The sequence below is a fragment of the Notothenia rossii genome (genome assembly GCF_949606895.1).
Source record: "Notothenia rossii genome assembly, chromosome: 5".
Classification (NCBI taxonomy): domain Eukaryota; kingdom Metazoa; phylum Chordata; class Actinopteri; order Perciformes; family Nototheniidae; genus Notothenia; species Notothenia rossii.
The window spans coordinates 32,710,759-32,728,493 of NC_136903.1; the positions used below are offsets into that span (position 1 = coordinate 32,710,759).

General features: G+C 38.9%; 2 protein-coding genes across 9 annotated transcripts in view; one reads left to right on the forward strand and one right to left on the reverse strand.

Annotated features, from left to right (window-relative positions):
- The window catches only part of ccdc73 (coiled-coil domain containing 73), a 40,387-nt gene extending 34,723 nt beyond the window's left edge, over positions 1-5,664 (reverse strand). For 3 of the 7 annotated variants that reach the window (XM_079681812.1, XM_079681811.1, XM_079681806.1), the window contains exons 1-4: positions 4,809-5,160; positions 3,675-3,714; positions 2,683-2,772; positions 2,185-2,325 (exon numbers count right to left, since the gene is read on the reverse strand). In XM_079681812.1, the coding sequence (XP_079537938.1) occupies positions 2,185-2,325; positions 2,683-2,727 (186 nt within the window). In that variant the 5' untranslated portion in view covers positions 2,728-2,772; positions 3,675-3,714; positions 4,809-5,160. Of the gene's footprint in view, positions 1-2,184; positions 2,326-2,682; positions 2,773-3,674; positions 3,715-4,808; positions 5,161-5,426; positions 5,529-5,607 lie in introns of those variants that run through there. The other 4 variants (XM_079681808.1, XM_079681807.1, XM_079681809.1 and 1 more) reach the window with 4 other exon arrangements.
- Positions 5,664-17,596, forward strand: LOC307039588 (DEP domain-containing protein 7-like). 2 transcript variants are annotated; one of them, XM_079681814.1, is made up of 12 exons: positions 5,664-5,880; positions 7,834-8,019; positions 8,174-8,315; positions 8,420-8,515; positions 9,205-9,389; positions 9,587-9,788; positions 10,504-10,631; positions 11,172-11,333; positions 12,124-12,266; positions 14,614-14,739; positions 15,495-15,570; positions 17,156-17,596. In XM_079681814.1, the coding sequence occupies exons 1-12, from the start codon at positions 5,814-5,816 to the stop codon at positions 17,350-17,352; spliced, it is 1,710 nt and encodes a 569-aa protein (XP_079537940.1). In that variant the 5' UTR covers positions 5,664-5,813; the 3' UTR covers positions 17,353-17,596. The 2 variants fall into 2 exon arrangements, with proteins under 2 accessions (XP_079537940.1, XP_079537941.1); XM_079681815.1 differs by having other exon boundaries at positions 10,504-10,625.
- Positions 17,597-17,735: the final 139 nt, after the last annotated feature.

Consider the following 17,735-nt stretch of genomic DNA (forward strand, 5'->3'; position numbering starts at 1 on the left):
TGTTAACATCATATATTTGCCATAGATTTTATCCCTTTACTGGTTTACTGCTGTTCTGAATGGATGCTTTTTACTAGGCATTAAAAAAGAAAAAAGCAAGTATCTGGCCATAGAAATGGTTTATTTAATAGTCTAGTTACTCTAGTTGGATAACTTATACAAAGTTATCCTTAAGTTTTTCATTAGGGTTAGAGCTAAATCCCAATTTTAAAACTGTCAATGCTTTTTTGTTTCAGTTTCAATATAAAAGAGCAGATAGGGGCCCTATTAAGCAAATGCTCAGGTTCATATTTTGCTGCGACATGTCTCCACGCTTCAATGTTCAAGAAGCTCTTTGTTTTTCTCATCCTGTCTGTGCTGCAGCATCTCTTTTCACCCTCTGTCTGAAACCAGAGCCCAGTCTGCTCTGATTGGTTAGCTGGTCGGCTGTTGTGATTGGTCAATTACTGTCCCACCCCTTAGACTATCACGTACAATGTGTTGGAGCGCTAGCCAGTAGAAGCGTGGGTGTTAAAAGTGATGTCACTATGTTACGGAAGAAATCAAAGGAGTCCAATGCAGGCGTTTCAGGCAGGGAGGGGAGTGTGGGAGAGAAACTTCCTCAGAAGGGAACTTGGCTCTGGAGGGAGAAACTAGCCTTTTCAGACCGTTTACATGCACACAAACCTTTAGAACACAGGAAGGAGCATAATGGGGCCTCTTTTAACAGAAATTATTGATAAATTCCTTCCATTATGCATGTTATTGTCATCTGTCACAATTTCTGTCTTGTGTAAATAAGATGAATACACAAAAAATCTTTATTAGTTTCAAATGTTAAATCTCTTGTTTTAAACCTTTCAAAGCTTTTTTTCAGTGTCATAAAATGTTCCGATTTGATTAAATTCCCTCTGTTAGAAATATGTCTTAATTCATATCTCACTTTGAATAATTAGAATGTATTCTATAAAATTCATATGTATAGGCAACATCCAAGTGCTTTGCCATTTGGGGTTAAGTCTACCAGTAAACACATTCTTAGAAACAAAAGCAGTGGGTTGTCTTGTATTCAAAAAAGAAAACAAACCCATTGGAATTTGACCTGCTCAGGAATGTCCGGCACCAACATCGCATCCTTCTCAACCTCTCCACCCCATGAACGCTACAGATAAAAAGTACTTGGTAGCAGCATTGCCCGAGGAGGAACACTGATATAACATGTTACGCTCGTGTCCCAGTTGACATGACTATAACAATAAAAACTAAATGGGAACAAACGACTAACATCCCATTTGGCTGGCTTCACCTTTAAGCACACTCACACTGTGTTGTTAGGCTGAAAGCACTTGCTGGAGGTCAGGAAGCATTATTATTTATTTTAGTTATTTTTACAAACAAATGTTCTCGCTACTTATTGGTCAGGAGTCAAATGGCTTATTTGACCCCTATCTCAACACACAGTGCGTCAGATCTAGCTGGCCAATTAGGGGCAGATGGCTTCCTCCAGGAAACTGTAACACTTATTCCTAGGACATTTGCTGAGTCGCGCTTAAAGCCAAAATGTATTTAAATAGGTTTCCAGGCTTGAATTTCTTGTTGATGGTAATATAAAAGCATAGGTTGGATTTTTTTTTGTTGAGTTTTCCAAAAGGGTTTTCTCACAACTCTGGTCTGTAACTTTGAAACTTCGGACCTGATGGTCAGCAGAAAACTTAAGCAAGTGTAGAAAAGTAGATACCTCATTAGCCACTGCTGCATGTTACTGCTATTTGTCTGTGTGTCCGTTTTGTTGAGGTTGATTGTTGATATTTAAAAAATATATATAAAGCTTTTAAAAAATAGCTTCTCAAACAATTCAAAGCTCATTCAATTTCTATTAAAAGTAAATGTTAATTTGATTGACAAGTATCGCTAAACAATTTTTTACGGGTACATTTAGGTTTTTCAAAATACAAATAAAAGAAGGAGGAACATCTGTTTTTGTTGGACTGGTCAAAACAATTGAAAACGGGCCACACACATGCACAACTCTAATTCAAAGGATAGAAGCGACAAGGGTGGAGAATCACTGCTCTATTGACATTGAAAGACCAAGACATTTTTTTATTGTGTCTTCAAAATAAAAGTACTTGAAAAGTACTGTTGGAGATACAATACTGCATACATCTAAAAAGACACACACTGACTGATTAATTGCTACTTTACCCTCCGAATATGCAGCTCCTCCACAGCTTCAAGTAGATGGGTTTTAAACTCCAACAAATGTAGTGAGATGGTGCTTCCACTTTCTGTCTGACAGCGAGAATTAGACAGGGATAGTTCCTGCCCCGACATCAGTCCTCTTACCTACACAAAAGAAAATGTATGCTTTTAATTTAGCAATTCAAATACTTAATTAGCACTTAGTTTGACAATATTAGAATACAAAACCAGACTACATGCCGAGGCTGTAAGACAAACATTTTCAAAAGTAATTTCTTCCTGCATACAATACAAAAAAAAAGTGTGTTTTAAAAAAAGAAAAAAGACCAAATCATTATACAGTAAATATTCCATGTTCTGTTTTTTAGAAATAAACCTAGACAAAACCCCCAAATTGTTTATATCAAATGTTTTTAAGTTTAAATGTAATATTTAAATAAATAAACAAATCAGCTGATGGATGTTCTTTGTTTTGTCCTCTACTCAGTAGTAGAAACTTACAGTGGTGTGGGGGGGGAGTGTCCCAGAGTCAGTACTGAGATCCATAGAGTTGTTAAAAGGCAGCCCAAGGTCCCAGTCGTTCTTTGCTGCCTGTTAATCAAGAAAAAATACTATTTTGTTGAAAAAGGTTAATAGAATTGGCTGTTTAATAAGCGGTGACACTCTGCTTTTCCCCTCACACGCTTTCTAATTAGCACCTCATATGCAATTTTTACTGCTAAATTATTTTTATTATAAATAATAGGCAAGAACATTAAACCCTTGTAATGTTTCTCAATCACTACAATCTAACCTAATGGCTTTGGAATGACCATAAGGGTTTTTTCTTCCTTTGTTTTACACCACTTCCATTGCAGTGAGAAGATAACACCTTGATAAGCCATCGAGGTTCAAATGAACCAGCCCATTGACACTAATAGGGGTCAGAGCAATAACACTGAATGGACAAATTGCACTGTCAATGCTTTTTAAATTATCTAGGTGATTTAATTTGACCTGTAGATGGTCTTCTGCAACTGTCTGTGTCACCTCAACATTACCAAGAAACTGAGTGACACACACACTGCATACACGCTTAGAGGAAATGTGACTATTTAAGTGGGAGGTCTACACTAGCCACTGATCTCTTAATAGAACGGACCTTTTTCCTCCCATTTAACCTGAGCTGGTATCAATCACATTGGAGAATTAAATGATCCCTGCTTGAATTGGCTACTATCATAAAATGACAGAGTGACCCCAGGCTGAGGAGGGAGGGGACATGAAATGTGTGTTAGTGTGTCAAAGCAAATGTGTGTCTTATGTGCACACTGTGAATGTGTATGTGTATGACTGGGAGGGAGGGAGTAGACCACATTGTCTTTATTTGCTTCTGCTGTGATTCAGTTGAGCAGGTATTAACCACCATATCTAAGCCACGAAAAGACAAATTAAAACAACTGCAAGCTATTAAATGGGAATATTTCTATCAAGCAACATAATGTCTGTATTACCTTTGGGTTGAGTTACTGTTAGTTACTGTTCTGTAATGCCCTAAAGAGAAGAAACAAAAGCCCTGAGAGTGTAATACAAGCATTCACATTACAAATAACAGCAATACAATAGCTAAAGTACTTCAATACTGGTGTAAAAGTGCAATAAAACGGGAGGTGGGAGATATTTTATCATGTCACAGTAGAGAAAGCCCCAGTGACACACAAAACAAATGATGGCTGAATTTCATTTAGCTGCTATAGTTTTAGGGTCCTTTTGTGCATGCTACAGTAGCTCAGTGTACCATAGTCAAGGCTTACTTATGGAACAATTACATCTTTATGTTATTAGGTTAATACACCTGTGCTTTCCCACTAAGACAGTTAAAATGTCTAGTAAGAAGAAGGCCCACTGGAGTCTTAACCACAGAAGGCTATTGACAATTTTTTTATAAAGTAAACACTCCATTCGCTGAATATATTGCAAATACAGGCAAATGAGCAAGCTTATAATAAATGCTTACTTTTCCATTAAAATTAGGTATATTCAGAGGTGGAAGAAGTACTCAGATTATTTACTTAAGCAAAGGTAGCAATACTACAGTGTAAAAATACTCAGTTACAAATGAAAGTTCAGCATGAAAAATGTACTGAACTAAAAGTAAACAATTATTAGCACCTTAATGTTTTATTTAAGTACAGTTTTTGAGTAAATGTTCTCAGTTACATTACAGCACTGGGTATATTACCGTGTTTTGAAGGAAAAATACCTGTAAACTGTTTACTAACCCCTATTTTAGTTAGAATATATTGAAGTCCAAATAAATGTAGGATATTGTTAGGCTATCCATGTTTACTTAAATCAACCAAATTATGCTGACATTTAAGTAAAATAAATAATATTGCTGTTTTCTATTTTAATTACCACCAGACTTAAACATTAGACCAAACCAAAAGCTAACTCAGTGCTAGCTAAATACAACAACATATTAGCTATCCTTAGCCTGCTAGTTGCTAACATAAACCAAACGATAAGTAAATTCATTTTAGGATATTTTTGTTAAAAAATATCTTCATGTCTTTAGGGGTTTATATGTGTAATGGTTTTAACGGAATATTCTGGTAAATGTTGAATTGTTAATGTTGCTACATTACCTTTAATAGTTAGCCAAACTAGCAAACAAGGGGAAGGCCAGACGAGTTTTTTTCAAAGAGCGCCCTCGGGCCTTATCATCAGGAGAAGCCAAGAGTAAACTGCCTTTGAGGCACAGCTTTAGCAGAAGAGTGTTGTTCAGAAAAACTAATTAGGTGGTTAAAAAATTGACAAACATGTTAGGAAAAATTCGAATATCTACATCTTTAAAAAAATATGTTTTAACTGATTTAAAATTGTTTATAAAAATAAAAAAAGTGGGAAAAGGGCAGTTTTCATGAATGCAGTGCTCTTCAAATGTACGGTAACGATCATTGTTGTCAGGTTACTAAGTGTTTTATTTGCCAAGTTTCTTTTCGCTGTTGGTCATTTAAATGATATATTTGACCATGTTCGCACACCGGCTCACAGGCCGGAAGTGACAGCAGCAGCTAAATGTGTGAACAACTTTATTTACAATACCTGCCTAAAAACACAGATGATAATGCTAACACTCGTATGCACTCCTCGAGAAGGTCACATATTGCCTATTTATTTGCATTGCTAATTTACTTATCAAAATATACGTAGGCTATTTGTTGGATTTAATAATTCAAGGTACAATAAAAACCTATACATACTCAATCAATTGAGGCAGCATCGGCATTAGGCTACTGACTGAGTCAGAACTGTTTTGACTTCCTATTCCCATTTTCCATTCAATCGTTTTTTGAGACTTTTTTTAAACATGTATTTGAAGACAAGTCAACACAGTGGACATAGAAATATGTATAAGCAGACCGTATAGGCTATAAAACAAACCTGGAATAAAACGATCAGCCAGCAAGTCCTGTGTGAGAGAGACCACTGTGATTTAGCCATTGGCGCCATCTAGCGATATGTATTATAATTGCACCGTTACTGAAATGGCCTCTGCGATGGACGTGCTCTGTTTCACCTGGTGGTCTACACACCTGTTATCAAAGTAGGAAGTGCGTTTCCCACTGCTGCTCCATCGTCTGGCAGACATGTCTTCAATTAAAGAAAGAGCCGCCGCGTTGAACCTGGCAGACAAGTTGTGTGTGCGTCCTCAAAGTGAGTAAATCAATTTCAATAAAGTAAAGCATTTCAACGACGTGTTGGGACTTCTGCAGCTAATGGAGGCCTGCTCTTCATGCGCCTGATTATTATCAAAGGCAACTAGGATACACTAAACAAAACACACTAAATCTTTCCTAAAATTGTAATCCCCACCTATTAACAAACAACCCTTAATCTGCTGACTTTGGTTAGTTAGAATGTCTGTCTTTGCATTCCTCCACTAGCCTGTCCTCTTCTCCATGCTTTTGTTCTCACAAATGATCGTGTAACCTTGTTTATCTGTTAAGTGTAATTTAAGCTGGTGCCCCACCACTTTTAATATGGCTGACTTGCTTTTTCAAAGTATAATTTTGTAAAAAAATCAAAACACTTTCATAAAGGTTTATTTGCACAGTAAGGAAACATAAAATGCAATGTTAATATTGACTTAATGAATATGTATCGTCATAAAGAATCCTCCACCAAAAATGATGCATGCGCTGATCATTAACTTCTTTGGGACACTTTTTGATAGTTTCTTGTTTTTTCCTGATCGTGTAATTATTTACTCTGTCCTCATTCCAATCAACCAATAACACTACTTAAAATGGTATACGTACCAGTTAAAAGTTTAGACACACCTTCTCATTCGTGTTTTTTGTTTATTTAAATGTTTGACTACTTTTCAGATTAATACTGAAGAAATCAAAACTATGAAAGAACACATTTGGAATTAGTTAACAAAAAAGTGTTAAAAAATCCTGAATATGATTTTTATTTTAGATTCTTCAAAGTGGCTCCCTTTTGCCTTGATGCAGCTTTGCACACTCTTGGCTTCTCTCAGTCAGCTTCATGAGGTCGTCACCTGGAATGGTTTTCTATTAACACGTGTGCCTTGTCAAGAGTCCATTTGTGGAATGACTTGCCTTCTTGATGTGTTTGAGACCGTCAGTTGTGTTGTGCAGAGGTAGGGTTAGTGCACAGCGCAAAGCCCTATTTGACTACTGTTGTAATCCATATTATGGCAAGAACCACTCAACTCAGTGAAGAGAAACGACCGTCCATCATCACTTTAAGAAATAAAGGGCAGTCGATGCGGAAAATGTCAAGAACTTTGAATGTATCCTCAAGTGCAGTCGCAAAAACCATCGAACGCTATGATGAAACTGGCTCTCATGAGGAAAGGAAGAGCAAGAGTTACCTCTGCTGCAGAGGATAAATACATCAGAGTTACTAGCCTCAGAAACCGCAAATTAAAGCACCTCAGATTAGAGCCAACATAAATCATCACAGAGCTCAAGTAGCAGACATCCTCAGCATCCACTGTTCAGAGGAGAGTGCGTGAATCAGGCCTTCATGGTCCAATTGCTGCAAATATCCACTACTGAGGATGAACAACACGAAGAAGAGAATTGTTTGGGCCAAGAAACACAAGGAATGGACATTAGACAGTTGAAATCTGTACTTATGTCTGATGAGTCAACATCTGAGATTGTTGGTTCCAACCTCCGTGACTTTGTGAGACGCAGAGAAGAGAAGGTGGAAGATGGTTTCTGCATGTGTGGTTCCCACCGTGAAGCATGTAGGAGGAAGTGAGATGGTGTGGGGGGGGCTTTGCTGGTGACACTGTCTGTGAATAAACCAGATTTCAAGGCACACTTAACCAGCATGGTATTGGCTACCACAGCATTCTGCAGTAGCCAGCAACATATAAATCATATTCTGGATTTTTTAACACTTTTTTGTTTACTAGATAATTCCACATGTGTTCTTTTATAGTTTTTGATGTCTTCAGTATAAATTTACAATGTAGAACATTTAAAAATAAATAAAACACTTTTTGTCCAAACCTTTGACTGGTAGTGTATGTCAAAGACACATTTTAAATATTGGACCCCCTTTGTCCCCACCAATTGCACACATCTGTAAAAATCCACTGCTTTCACTGTCTCTGTACCTTCCTCCTAGCTCCTGGTGTGGCCAGTAAACCGGTCCAGTCGTCCTCCATGTGGAGCAGCATCCTTTCCCACCTCAGGTCCTCTGTGACAGTGACGCGTCGGCGAGTCCACCTCAAGTCTCACAGCGACTGCTTCCTGGGCTCAGAGGCTGTGGATGTGCTGACAGAACACATCAGCTGTGGGAAAGCCTTTGAGGGTGTGTGTTTGTGGATTTTAAATGTGTCTATTCCATTCTACATTAAATCATTCGGGGAATTTTCTTTTGAGGGTTTTAATTGGACTTGAGACAATTTTCTATTTATTGATAGACTAAAACCATGCATTTCCCCTTTCTGCTTGGTTAATTTCAGGTGCTGATGTTACACGGGACAAAGTGGTGTGTGTGTGCCAGGCTCTATTGGACTGTAATGTGTTTGAGGCAGTGGGTACCAAAGTGTTTGGCAAAGACAAGAAGCAGGATGTGTTTCAGGACAGCAAGAGTGCGCTTTACAGGTACAGTAATAAACAAGCAAACACACAAAACGTATTTTTCTGGCAGTCACAATGTTTGTATTCAGGTTTTTGTGAATGTTGACATGCTGCCTTTCTACACACAGGTTTGTAGGTATGTGTTCTCCTTCGGTGGATGAGTTGGAAAAAGGAGTGCTTGTGAAGGGGATCCAAAGACTGTTCTGCAGTTCTCCTACAGACAGGTACTACATCATTTTATTTCCATAGCAAACATTACATACACAGTTACCTGTTTACTAGTGACATAACAACATTTAAAAAACCTGAGATAATGCAGTCCGTTACCACGTCAGAAATATCTACAGCCTCCAAAATGGTTAACAAGTTGAATTCTAACCTGTCTAGCCTGTCTATTAAATAATTAAAAGCAGTTGTGAATTAATCCTGATTTAGGCATTTGAAAATTCACCGAAATACATAAATGTGGAATTTTGAGATAAGTCTTCAAGATAAATAATTATGGATTTATGAAATGCAAGTCCCCTGAAATAAATACATTTCGAATTATAAAATAAAACTCACCTGTTCGAAATAAGTAAATGTGGATTTATGAAATTCAAGCCCTGGAAGTAATACATCTGGACTTAGGTCCCCTAAAGATTTTTTGCGGGAAAATATATATATAGATATATATATATTTTTTTTTTTCAAATGTATTTAAAGGTTCCTTGAAATAAATGAATCTGGAATTATGAAAAAAGCACCCTGAAAATAAAATGTGGGTACATGAAATAATAGTCAACTATTTATTTGGTTAGTGTTTGTTATTTGATCAATATTGTCTCGTTAACATATTACTTGAGGATTCGTTTCATTTGCATATTTATTTATTTAATATTATAAAATGAAATGGCTCTGTTTTGTATTCCAGGCAGGAGGAGCAGACATGTCCCTCTGGTTCGCATGTTCCGTTTTCAACACCTGTCAAATGCACCCAGACGTTCCTGCAGGCAGAGCAGCACCTCTCTCCTGCTGCTGGCAGCCTGTCTCTGGGCCCTCAGATGGACAGCCTGACTCCCTGCAGACTGCCCGACGACACCGCTCTACCACAGTCAGGTGAGACATTCATTTCAGCATTTGAGTATTTCATCCTGCTCATTTAACATAACAATCACTAGTATAGACAATATTTGAATGTCCATATGTTCTGTAATTAAGTTCCATATTTAATGGAGACTGGTGCAAAAAGGAGTCATTAAACTCTAAAAAGGTATATTTTAATTGTCTTTTTTTGTGTCTCTTCTTCTCCCCAGTGGTGGACGAGATCTGGCAGGAGCAGACTCTGCTCAGGCTGTTAAACCTGGTGGAGCTCCCCCTGCTGGAGGGGGTGCTACAGTGGTGCCAGACCCCCGCCCCCCCCTCTCCATCCAACCTGCTGCCTCGCAGTAACCCCAACCTGATCTACAGCAGCAACCACCTGGCCCGGCAGATCCTCAGGGCCTTCAGGGACTCCCAGTACGCTCCAAATATCTTGCTGCTTAAAACCTTTTAGCTCTAAATAGTGCGCAATTCTACGGCAGCTTGTGACAGATGTGTTTGCATATTGAAATGATCCATTCCTCTGTAACGGCCTCCTCAAGTGGTTTCTATGTAGGCACATGTTATTGTTATCAGATGTATTAGATTAAAATTAAGACTCCATTCCATTTGTATTTTAAAGATTCAGAACGATACGAGATGGGGTCAATCTTGTGAATTCTAATTTCCTTTAAATATAGTGTATAAAACCATAAAGGGGCGTAGTAGTTTAACTGACCACATATACCCAAGTATAGTAAGATTTTAGTTAGTATTATTATACTTACTGAACGGTTTAACATTTGCTACTTAAAATGTATTTTTGATAAAAAATACATTTTGTGCTTTTACATGCGCAAGATTTTAAATGTAGGGTCTTATTTGTAAAAGATTAGGGCTGCACGAATTGACTTATTGCAATTATTTTTGACCGATGAGACAATTGCCACATGATTCGCATTAGAGGCAACGATCATTTGTGAAACATTGTTCACATTACCATTGAAACGTATATAGAATATCGTTCTTTATCACCACAATACTTCATTAAGAATGATTTTTTTACATATTTAGCCTTTCCCAAATATTGCGCTTACATTAATGAATTAATTAAGTTCTAAATATCGGCTGATTGTGCTCCTTCTGACCTCAGGGAGGACGAGTGGCTCGGTGCAGCTCTGGACTGTCTGGACTTCCTCCCTGATCAGCCGGTGGTGGAACTGAGCCGGGAGCTGCCTCTCTGCGAGCCTCAACATCAGGACAGCAGTGAACACGGTGGAGGCAAGGGCTTGGATGAGAATCAGTAAAGAGTGGTGCAGGAATTAGTCTTAAACCTGAAATCAGTTTGCATTTTACCACTTCCGATTCACGCCTTAAATAAGGTCCATGGTTAACACAAGCATAAAATATGTTTATGTTTGGTTCTATGACATAAAATATGTCAGTAAATACTGATCTTCTGCAATATTCCAAAATCCAATGCAGAAATTCCATTGTTTGTCATCACTGCACCACTCTATACTACAATAGCAAAGCAAGTATCTGGTTTCTCAAATATATCATGTACTATGTGTTGGAGCACCAGGAAAATGCATTTCTGGAGGGAACTTTGGGATTTCAGCCTTTGCAGACCATTTACATGCGCAAAAATCTGTCACCCAAAAAGCACAACAGGGCCTCTTAGATAAGTTTTTCTCATGTTTTAATACTGTGCTTCAGGTTTGTGTTGAAAGCACGTCACTGCTTCTGTTAACAATATACATGTCAATGTGTGTATTCTGTCTCCAGTGCATTGTCTGAGTTTCTGTGTTTCCTCCCCAGGCAGCAGCAGTGATGAGCAGTCTCGCCTCTCCCTGAGTGGTGTGGATCAGTGTAAGCTGCTGCTGTACGGGACCCTGGTGAAACACTACAGCCACACAGACAGACCCCCCCTGATGCCCCCACACATGACTGACATCTACACAGCCATCACCGACCTGCTGGGTAAGAACTGACTCAGAATCCCAGAAAAAGGCGTAATGCTGACCCTTACCCAACTTATCTTTAAGGGGACCCATCATGCAAAATGCACTTTTAGATGTATTTTATACATAAATATCTGTCCCCGCTGTGTCAGGGAACTCACAAAGTGTCAGAAAACAGAACCCTCTCTCTTTTCGTCCGTACCCAATTCTCTAAAAACGGAGGTACAACGGAGCGGATCCAGATTTGCTGCCGATATGACGTAATATCGGAAATGTGGGCTGGCTTTACACCCACAGCCCTATCAGAGAATTGCTATCAGAAACAATGCCCGACTGTTTTGGATGTAATATGGTCTTTGTTTACATTAGCAATCATTGCTAACACTCAGAGCTAACCTGTACTGGAGAGAGCGTGTGTAAAAAAGCATGAAATAAAAAAAGGAAATCACCTTGTAGTAAACCCGCAAGAGAAAAAGCATTTGAGCTCCATACTGTTTCAGAAATAATCCTTGATGTGGTTTGGAACATGATATGGTGTTTAATCACGACAGAATTTAACTGCATCTGCCGGTAGAATTCTGAGCAGACATTAGGTCCCCCTACAAAATCAGTGTTTCTCTAACAGGGCTGAAACAGAGGAATATGAGGGATGTCTAAAATGCATGATCTGTTTGGTATTTTGAGCAAAACACATCATAGACATGTTTAATATCTGAGACTCATAATATATGCCTAAAGATAGCATGATAGGAGACCTTTAAATGTTAATAATCTTACATCTCTTACATGTTGTGTCTCTTGCCTCCCAGTGAATGCTAAACTGAACATGGCCCTGGAGGCTCTGCAGCTGTGTCTGAAGCTGCTGCCCCCCGGCTGCAGAGACCAGCTGCACAAGGTGCTCACATTTATGGCCCTGGCAGCTGACCCACAGGGGATAAAACTGGACAAGGAGGTGAGAAGAAGGCACTGAATGTTATGTTGGATAATGAATTTTTAAAATGCGCATTCATATTTTTCTCCAAATAGAAAATCATCGTGTCACATATTTTGGTTGTCGGTTGAAGTAGAGCAACAAACAATTTCCCTAATCGTTAACAATATTAGGGCTGAACAATTGACCATAATGTTATAAATATCTACTAGTGCAGGGGTTCTCAAACTTTTTGTTTATCCGACCACTATTTATTATCAAGGATTTTCGCGGACCACCTCATATGCAAACCGTAAAAATAAGTAAATATATAAACGTAGTGTTAAAACGCCGATATTTTTTTATAGTTAATTATAGACAATCAAAAGTAAATTGAAGCCTATCTGATACTGTTGTCGCACGTGTGACCGGTGTCTGCCTGCGTTGTGTATGTTTCTCAAAGAGGACGGCGGGCAACTTCTTTCTTTCTGTTGGTCCTTCACCATATATTCACATCTGTAGCACACAATCATAGAACACAACAGCTGCATCAGCGAACATGAACTGCAGCTCCAGCTCTTTCACCATCCGATATTGCAGGAAACAGACGCATAACACATGTAAAGGGAAGATGACAGGCACCTCTCACTCGCACTCTGCTCTTCCGCAGCGCCGCTCCCCCTCCCTCCCGCTGACATTGTGAATGTAAGGCTATAGTAATCATAGGCAGGGGTGCCGACAGGGATTTTGGGCCCCATGAAACTTCCCCCCCCCCCCCCCCCCCCCGCGCGGTGGTCTCAAGGTTGGCAAGTATGCTCATGGACCACACCCACCTTTTCTTTTGAAAAACTGGGTGGCATACTGTCGCCCTTTAGTCGCTCTCTCTTGTCTTTCTCTCCTTTCTCTTTTGAAACCCTGACTTTGTGAGTCGTTGAGACATCGTACACACGTAAGTACTAGCATCCCTCCTCACATGCTCTCACTCTCTGCTAGAAAGTGTCGGCGCAGCACAGCGTTTGAGGCAGGACCAAACCATTACATGTAAATAGAAGGGGGTGTACAGAGGCTTTGGATAATTAACTTTTGGAAGAAAATAAGTTAAGTGAATCATACGTTTAGTGAGTACATTATCAATATAACGTTCTATTAATGTTAATTATTGATGATTGATGAAAGGTTACTTAAACATCTATTCTTACGGCCCCTACACACGGCGGTGTGCGTTGTCGCTTCAACGCTTCTGCCCATTCACTTTGAATGGGGTGACGTCACGATTCGCCGAACTGCATTGTGGGAGCAAAGCGTAGCTTCTCTCGCGGTGCTCGCTGCAAAAGTAGAGCAATGTTCTACTTTTGCGGCCTCGACGGAGGCGTCAGCCAATCAAATCATATGCCAGTACAAGCTCCAGCCAATCAATCCGCGTGCTTGTGTGTCTGGGGCGGGAGATTCATGTGATTGGTTTTTGGATAGAGTTTCACGCCGCCGTGTGTAGAGAGCTTTAATGTTCTAAAATTGTTTGGGCCCTTAGAATCGTCCTAACTTTTCACCCCCTTACGGTGACTCTGCATATTTTGCTTGATATTTGGAGTACAAAAACAATCCTGATATCATTAGAAAGCTAGGAATCTCCTCTTTCCAACAGTGTATACAACTCAAAATATGTCTTCAGGGGTCAATGCGACTGATTTCAATAGAGCAAGTCACATATGAGGTGGTTCCCGAAAATCCTTGATAATAAAAAGTGGATTTTATTCAGCTTTTTTCCACGGACCACCTGCAGTACTCTCGGTCCGCGGACCACAGTTTGAGAAATGCTGTACTAGTGCATTATTCAAACTGCACCACAATGTTCATTAAATGCTAAATATCTGTTAACAATTTGAATCAAGTACTGCGGAGCTGCAGATATATCTCGGCCGACAAAAAACGTGTTTTACAGACTTAAAAAAACACATTTGTTTGATACAGTTCCTCTAAAAGGAAACATGATCATTTTAATTATTTATTATTGATGTGAAAAATTATGGAAATTGTACTGTAAGAATTAAACTGTATATCCCTCCCATATCGTGACCATAGTTTCAGTCAATTAGTTATTGTTTTCCAATTCCCCTATGATCTATTCAGTTAAACAAAGCTAGCTTATCTCCCATTCTAATGGCACGATAGACAAGTCCACGTCCTTATGGCCTCCTGTGAGTCCATACCTTTTTTATTTTGGGATGTTTTTAGCACACGTGTTGCACAGACGATTTTTTGCTTTATGATGGACTGTACTGATATCATTTTTAAGACTTTCAAAACAAAATTCAACATGTCTCACTAATTGTCAATTGCCAGTGCATACCTAGCTTTATTTTACATTAAAGATGTGCGGTTGATTGTCAAGATGGAGAACAGACAGGCGGTGAAGAGGTCTTTCTTCAGGGCGATGCTCCACAGCAGGGTTCTATCTAAGGACAAAGAGGACCTGATGGTGGTGTTCATGCTCAGCAACATTAAGGAGATGTTCAAGGTAAGGAATGTCTGCATATATTATATTTCTCCTCTGTTTAGGGTGAATATGCACTATGTAATGCACTTGAAAAAAATCCCCCAACTAAATAAAAAAAATTGTGTTTAACAGTAACTTTAGTTGATAATTCAACAATGCAACACATTTTGTTTCAAAAAATACATTTGTGTGACTCCAAGCCTGTCGATACATGAATGTACTATGAATCATATAGTTCATAAATCTAATTTACTGCTCACTTCAACAGAACAGTTATACAGTTTTTTGAAAGAGTAGTGAATGAGTGAAAAATGAAGTCACTTAAGAGTGTACACAGCTATGTTAGTTGCTAAGAAGATATGTGATGCTACGCACTTAAAAGCTAAATGCTAACATGCTCACAATGACTATTCTATCATGCTACTAAAGCAGGTATACTTTTGACCATGTTAACCATTTGAGATAGCATTCTCAAAACTGAAAGGCATCATAATATAATTCAGTTATGAGATTTCAGTTAAAGCTATATAACAAGCATTCCTAAAAAAAGTCGATTAAATAGCATATGTTGTGATCGCTTGACCTCATCTATATTGTGTTGTCATTTTGAGTTGCAAGAAATGACCGTCTCAGACATTCACCGAATAGGATAAGTGGTAATTGAAAAGACTATAACTCAAGTTCAAGAAAATACCTTTTTGAAGTGTTATTTAATCGACAAACCAATCTCTGCCATTACATAAGTTGACGTTAAGACTTTCCTCTCCTCTCTGCAGATACCAGGGGCCCTGCACAAAGTAGTGAGTGAGAAGCTGGCCGGCCTCGTACAGGAGGAGGAGCCTGATGTGAACGGTAAGGCTGTTCATGAGGGTCAATCCAACGACAATCTAACACAAAAATATACAGTGCGTCACTGTTTCCTCAAGCACCTGTCACCCCAGGTCCGGTTCTGTTTCCTCAAGCACCGGACCTGGGGTGACAGAGTACTCTCCACTGCTGCCCCTACCCTCTGGAACTCACTCCCACAACAAATTAGACTGTACTGACGCCCCCGCCTTCAAAACACTGACGAAAACTCACCTTTTTAGACTGACTTTTAACGTGTGATTGATGACATGTCCTTGTCACAAATGTGGTTTTATTGATCGATTTTAATAAGACTTCTTATCTTATCTTATTTTTTCTTACCGCTGTAAAGCGTCTTTGAGCATTTGATACAGCGCTTGATAAATAATATGTATTATTATTATTAGGTTAAAGGGGACCTATCGTGAAAAATCCACTTTTGTACTTCTTTTTATACATGAATATGTGTGTCCGGTGTGTCCGGGAACTCACCAAGTGTCAGAAAACACCACCCTCTCTTTTCCTCCATACCCAAATCTCTAAAAACGGGGCTGCAACGGATCTGATACAGACTGATACAGATTTTAAAATAATCTGACATCAGTGACGAGGAGCTCCGCCTATACGGCCAACTCTACACCTATCAGGGGGTTGCCGTGGCATGGTAACAGCATGGTAACATGACGCTCAAACTCGCCCCCTCCTTTGCAGGTGGGCGTGGTCAGCTGCAGCGCATGCAAAGAGGGTGGAGGAGAGGAAAATAGAGCAAAATGAGGCATGGCTAAAAAAATGCATGATCTGTTTGGTATTTTGAAGAAAAAAACATAACTATACCTTTTTATATAGGTATGGCCCTACAATATATTATTCAAATGTAGCATGATAGGTCTCCTTTAAATTGTTTAATACACATTATTTAAGAAATCACAGACATTTGCATATTGCACTTTGATGTATTTCTATTTTACAACCATTAAACCTTGAAGGAAATATTCCCTGCAGCAGCTAATTGTAAGGTAAAGTGTCCACTTCCAAAATGCACTGTTACTATTTTAGTAAAAACTAAAGAAATGTTCAACATTCTTATAGGGACTCACTGAACAGAAGTGGGGATTATTGACAGTAGATGGTGAAATGTAGTGTAACACTAACTCATACTTGTTAAAGAGTTGTATATTTAGACAACTTTCTCATAAATGTGAGTTTCCCAGCAGACCTGCAGAGTATCCAAGTGTTGTACAGCTCATTTTTTGGGTTTTACACTCCATAACCTTTATTTGTTTTGGTTCACTCTTTCTGCTCTAATCAATCTCAAATAAGGTATAATGCTTTAAAAAGTACAGAGATGGAGGAGACCAAAACAGAGTTTAAAGAAAACTGAATATAGAGATGCATTTGACAGTTGGCCAGAAAATGCAATTGATGCTACATACCTGCTGGAGTTGCAAGTCGGCATTTGCCTGCTAACACATTTCCCTTAAAAAGCAACGTTGTATTGCCTCTAGGTTGCCAAAAATACTAATTGAGTGCAATGTGGCACTTTTAATCAAAGCTCCTTCCTTCTTAACACTTCTCCCACTCCATCCTTCAGGTTTTACGTTCTGTCAGCAGGTCTCCACTGACTCAAAGGAGACCACCAAACAGGCCCTGTGGACTCTACTGAACAGCATCCACCAGGACCCCAAGGTCTCTGCCAAGGAGAAAAAGCGCCTACTCGGACAGTTTTATCAAGCGCACCCTGATATATTTAGCAAGTACTTTGGTGAATCTGCTGTTAATGTGCTTTAGTTTTGTAAAGGCAATTACACGGGCACATAGTCTTTATCTCTCAGTCTTCTACAGTCAGTTTCACCAGCAGCTAGTTATTACCATCTTTGGTCATTTTCTTTCGGCCCAAGCTAACTGACTTAACTATGTGAGACTTACAAAAAATCTTATGGGAGAGGGCAAAGATTCTTTCAGCATACAATTGCTTGTATATGTGTGTATTTGCTTTGTTATTGACAAAATAAATAAAGTGTTGATAAGTGTTTGTCTTGCATATAACAAGTGTTTCTGTGATTAAGCTTATTTGTTTAATTGGGTGTGTAAGGGTAATACAAAACAAATAGAATAGAATCAATGAGAGATAGTCCATCAGAAAAAAAAGAGTCTCATGTTAAGTATAACGT

What these genes read in the sequence shown, in the direction of transcription:
- LOC307039588 (XM_079681814.1), top strand. Translation starts at nt 5,814, where the DNA reads ATGTCTTCAATTAAAGAAAGAGCCGCCGCGTTGAACCTGGCAGACAAG. An exon ending in CTGTGGGAAAGCCTTTGAGG is followed by an intron (nt 8,020 to 8,173) that starts GTGTGTGTTTGT and finishes GGTTAATTTCAG; the next exon opens with GTGCTGATGTTACACGGGAC. An exon ending in GGATAAAACTGGACAAGGAG is followed by an intron (nt 12,267 to 14,613) that starts GTGAGAAGAAGG and finishes TTGATTGTCAAG; the next exon opens with ATGGAGAACAGACAGGCGGT.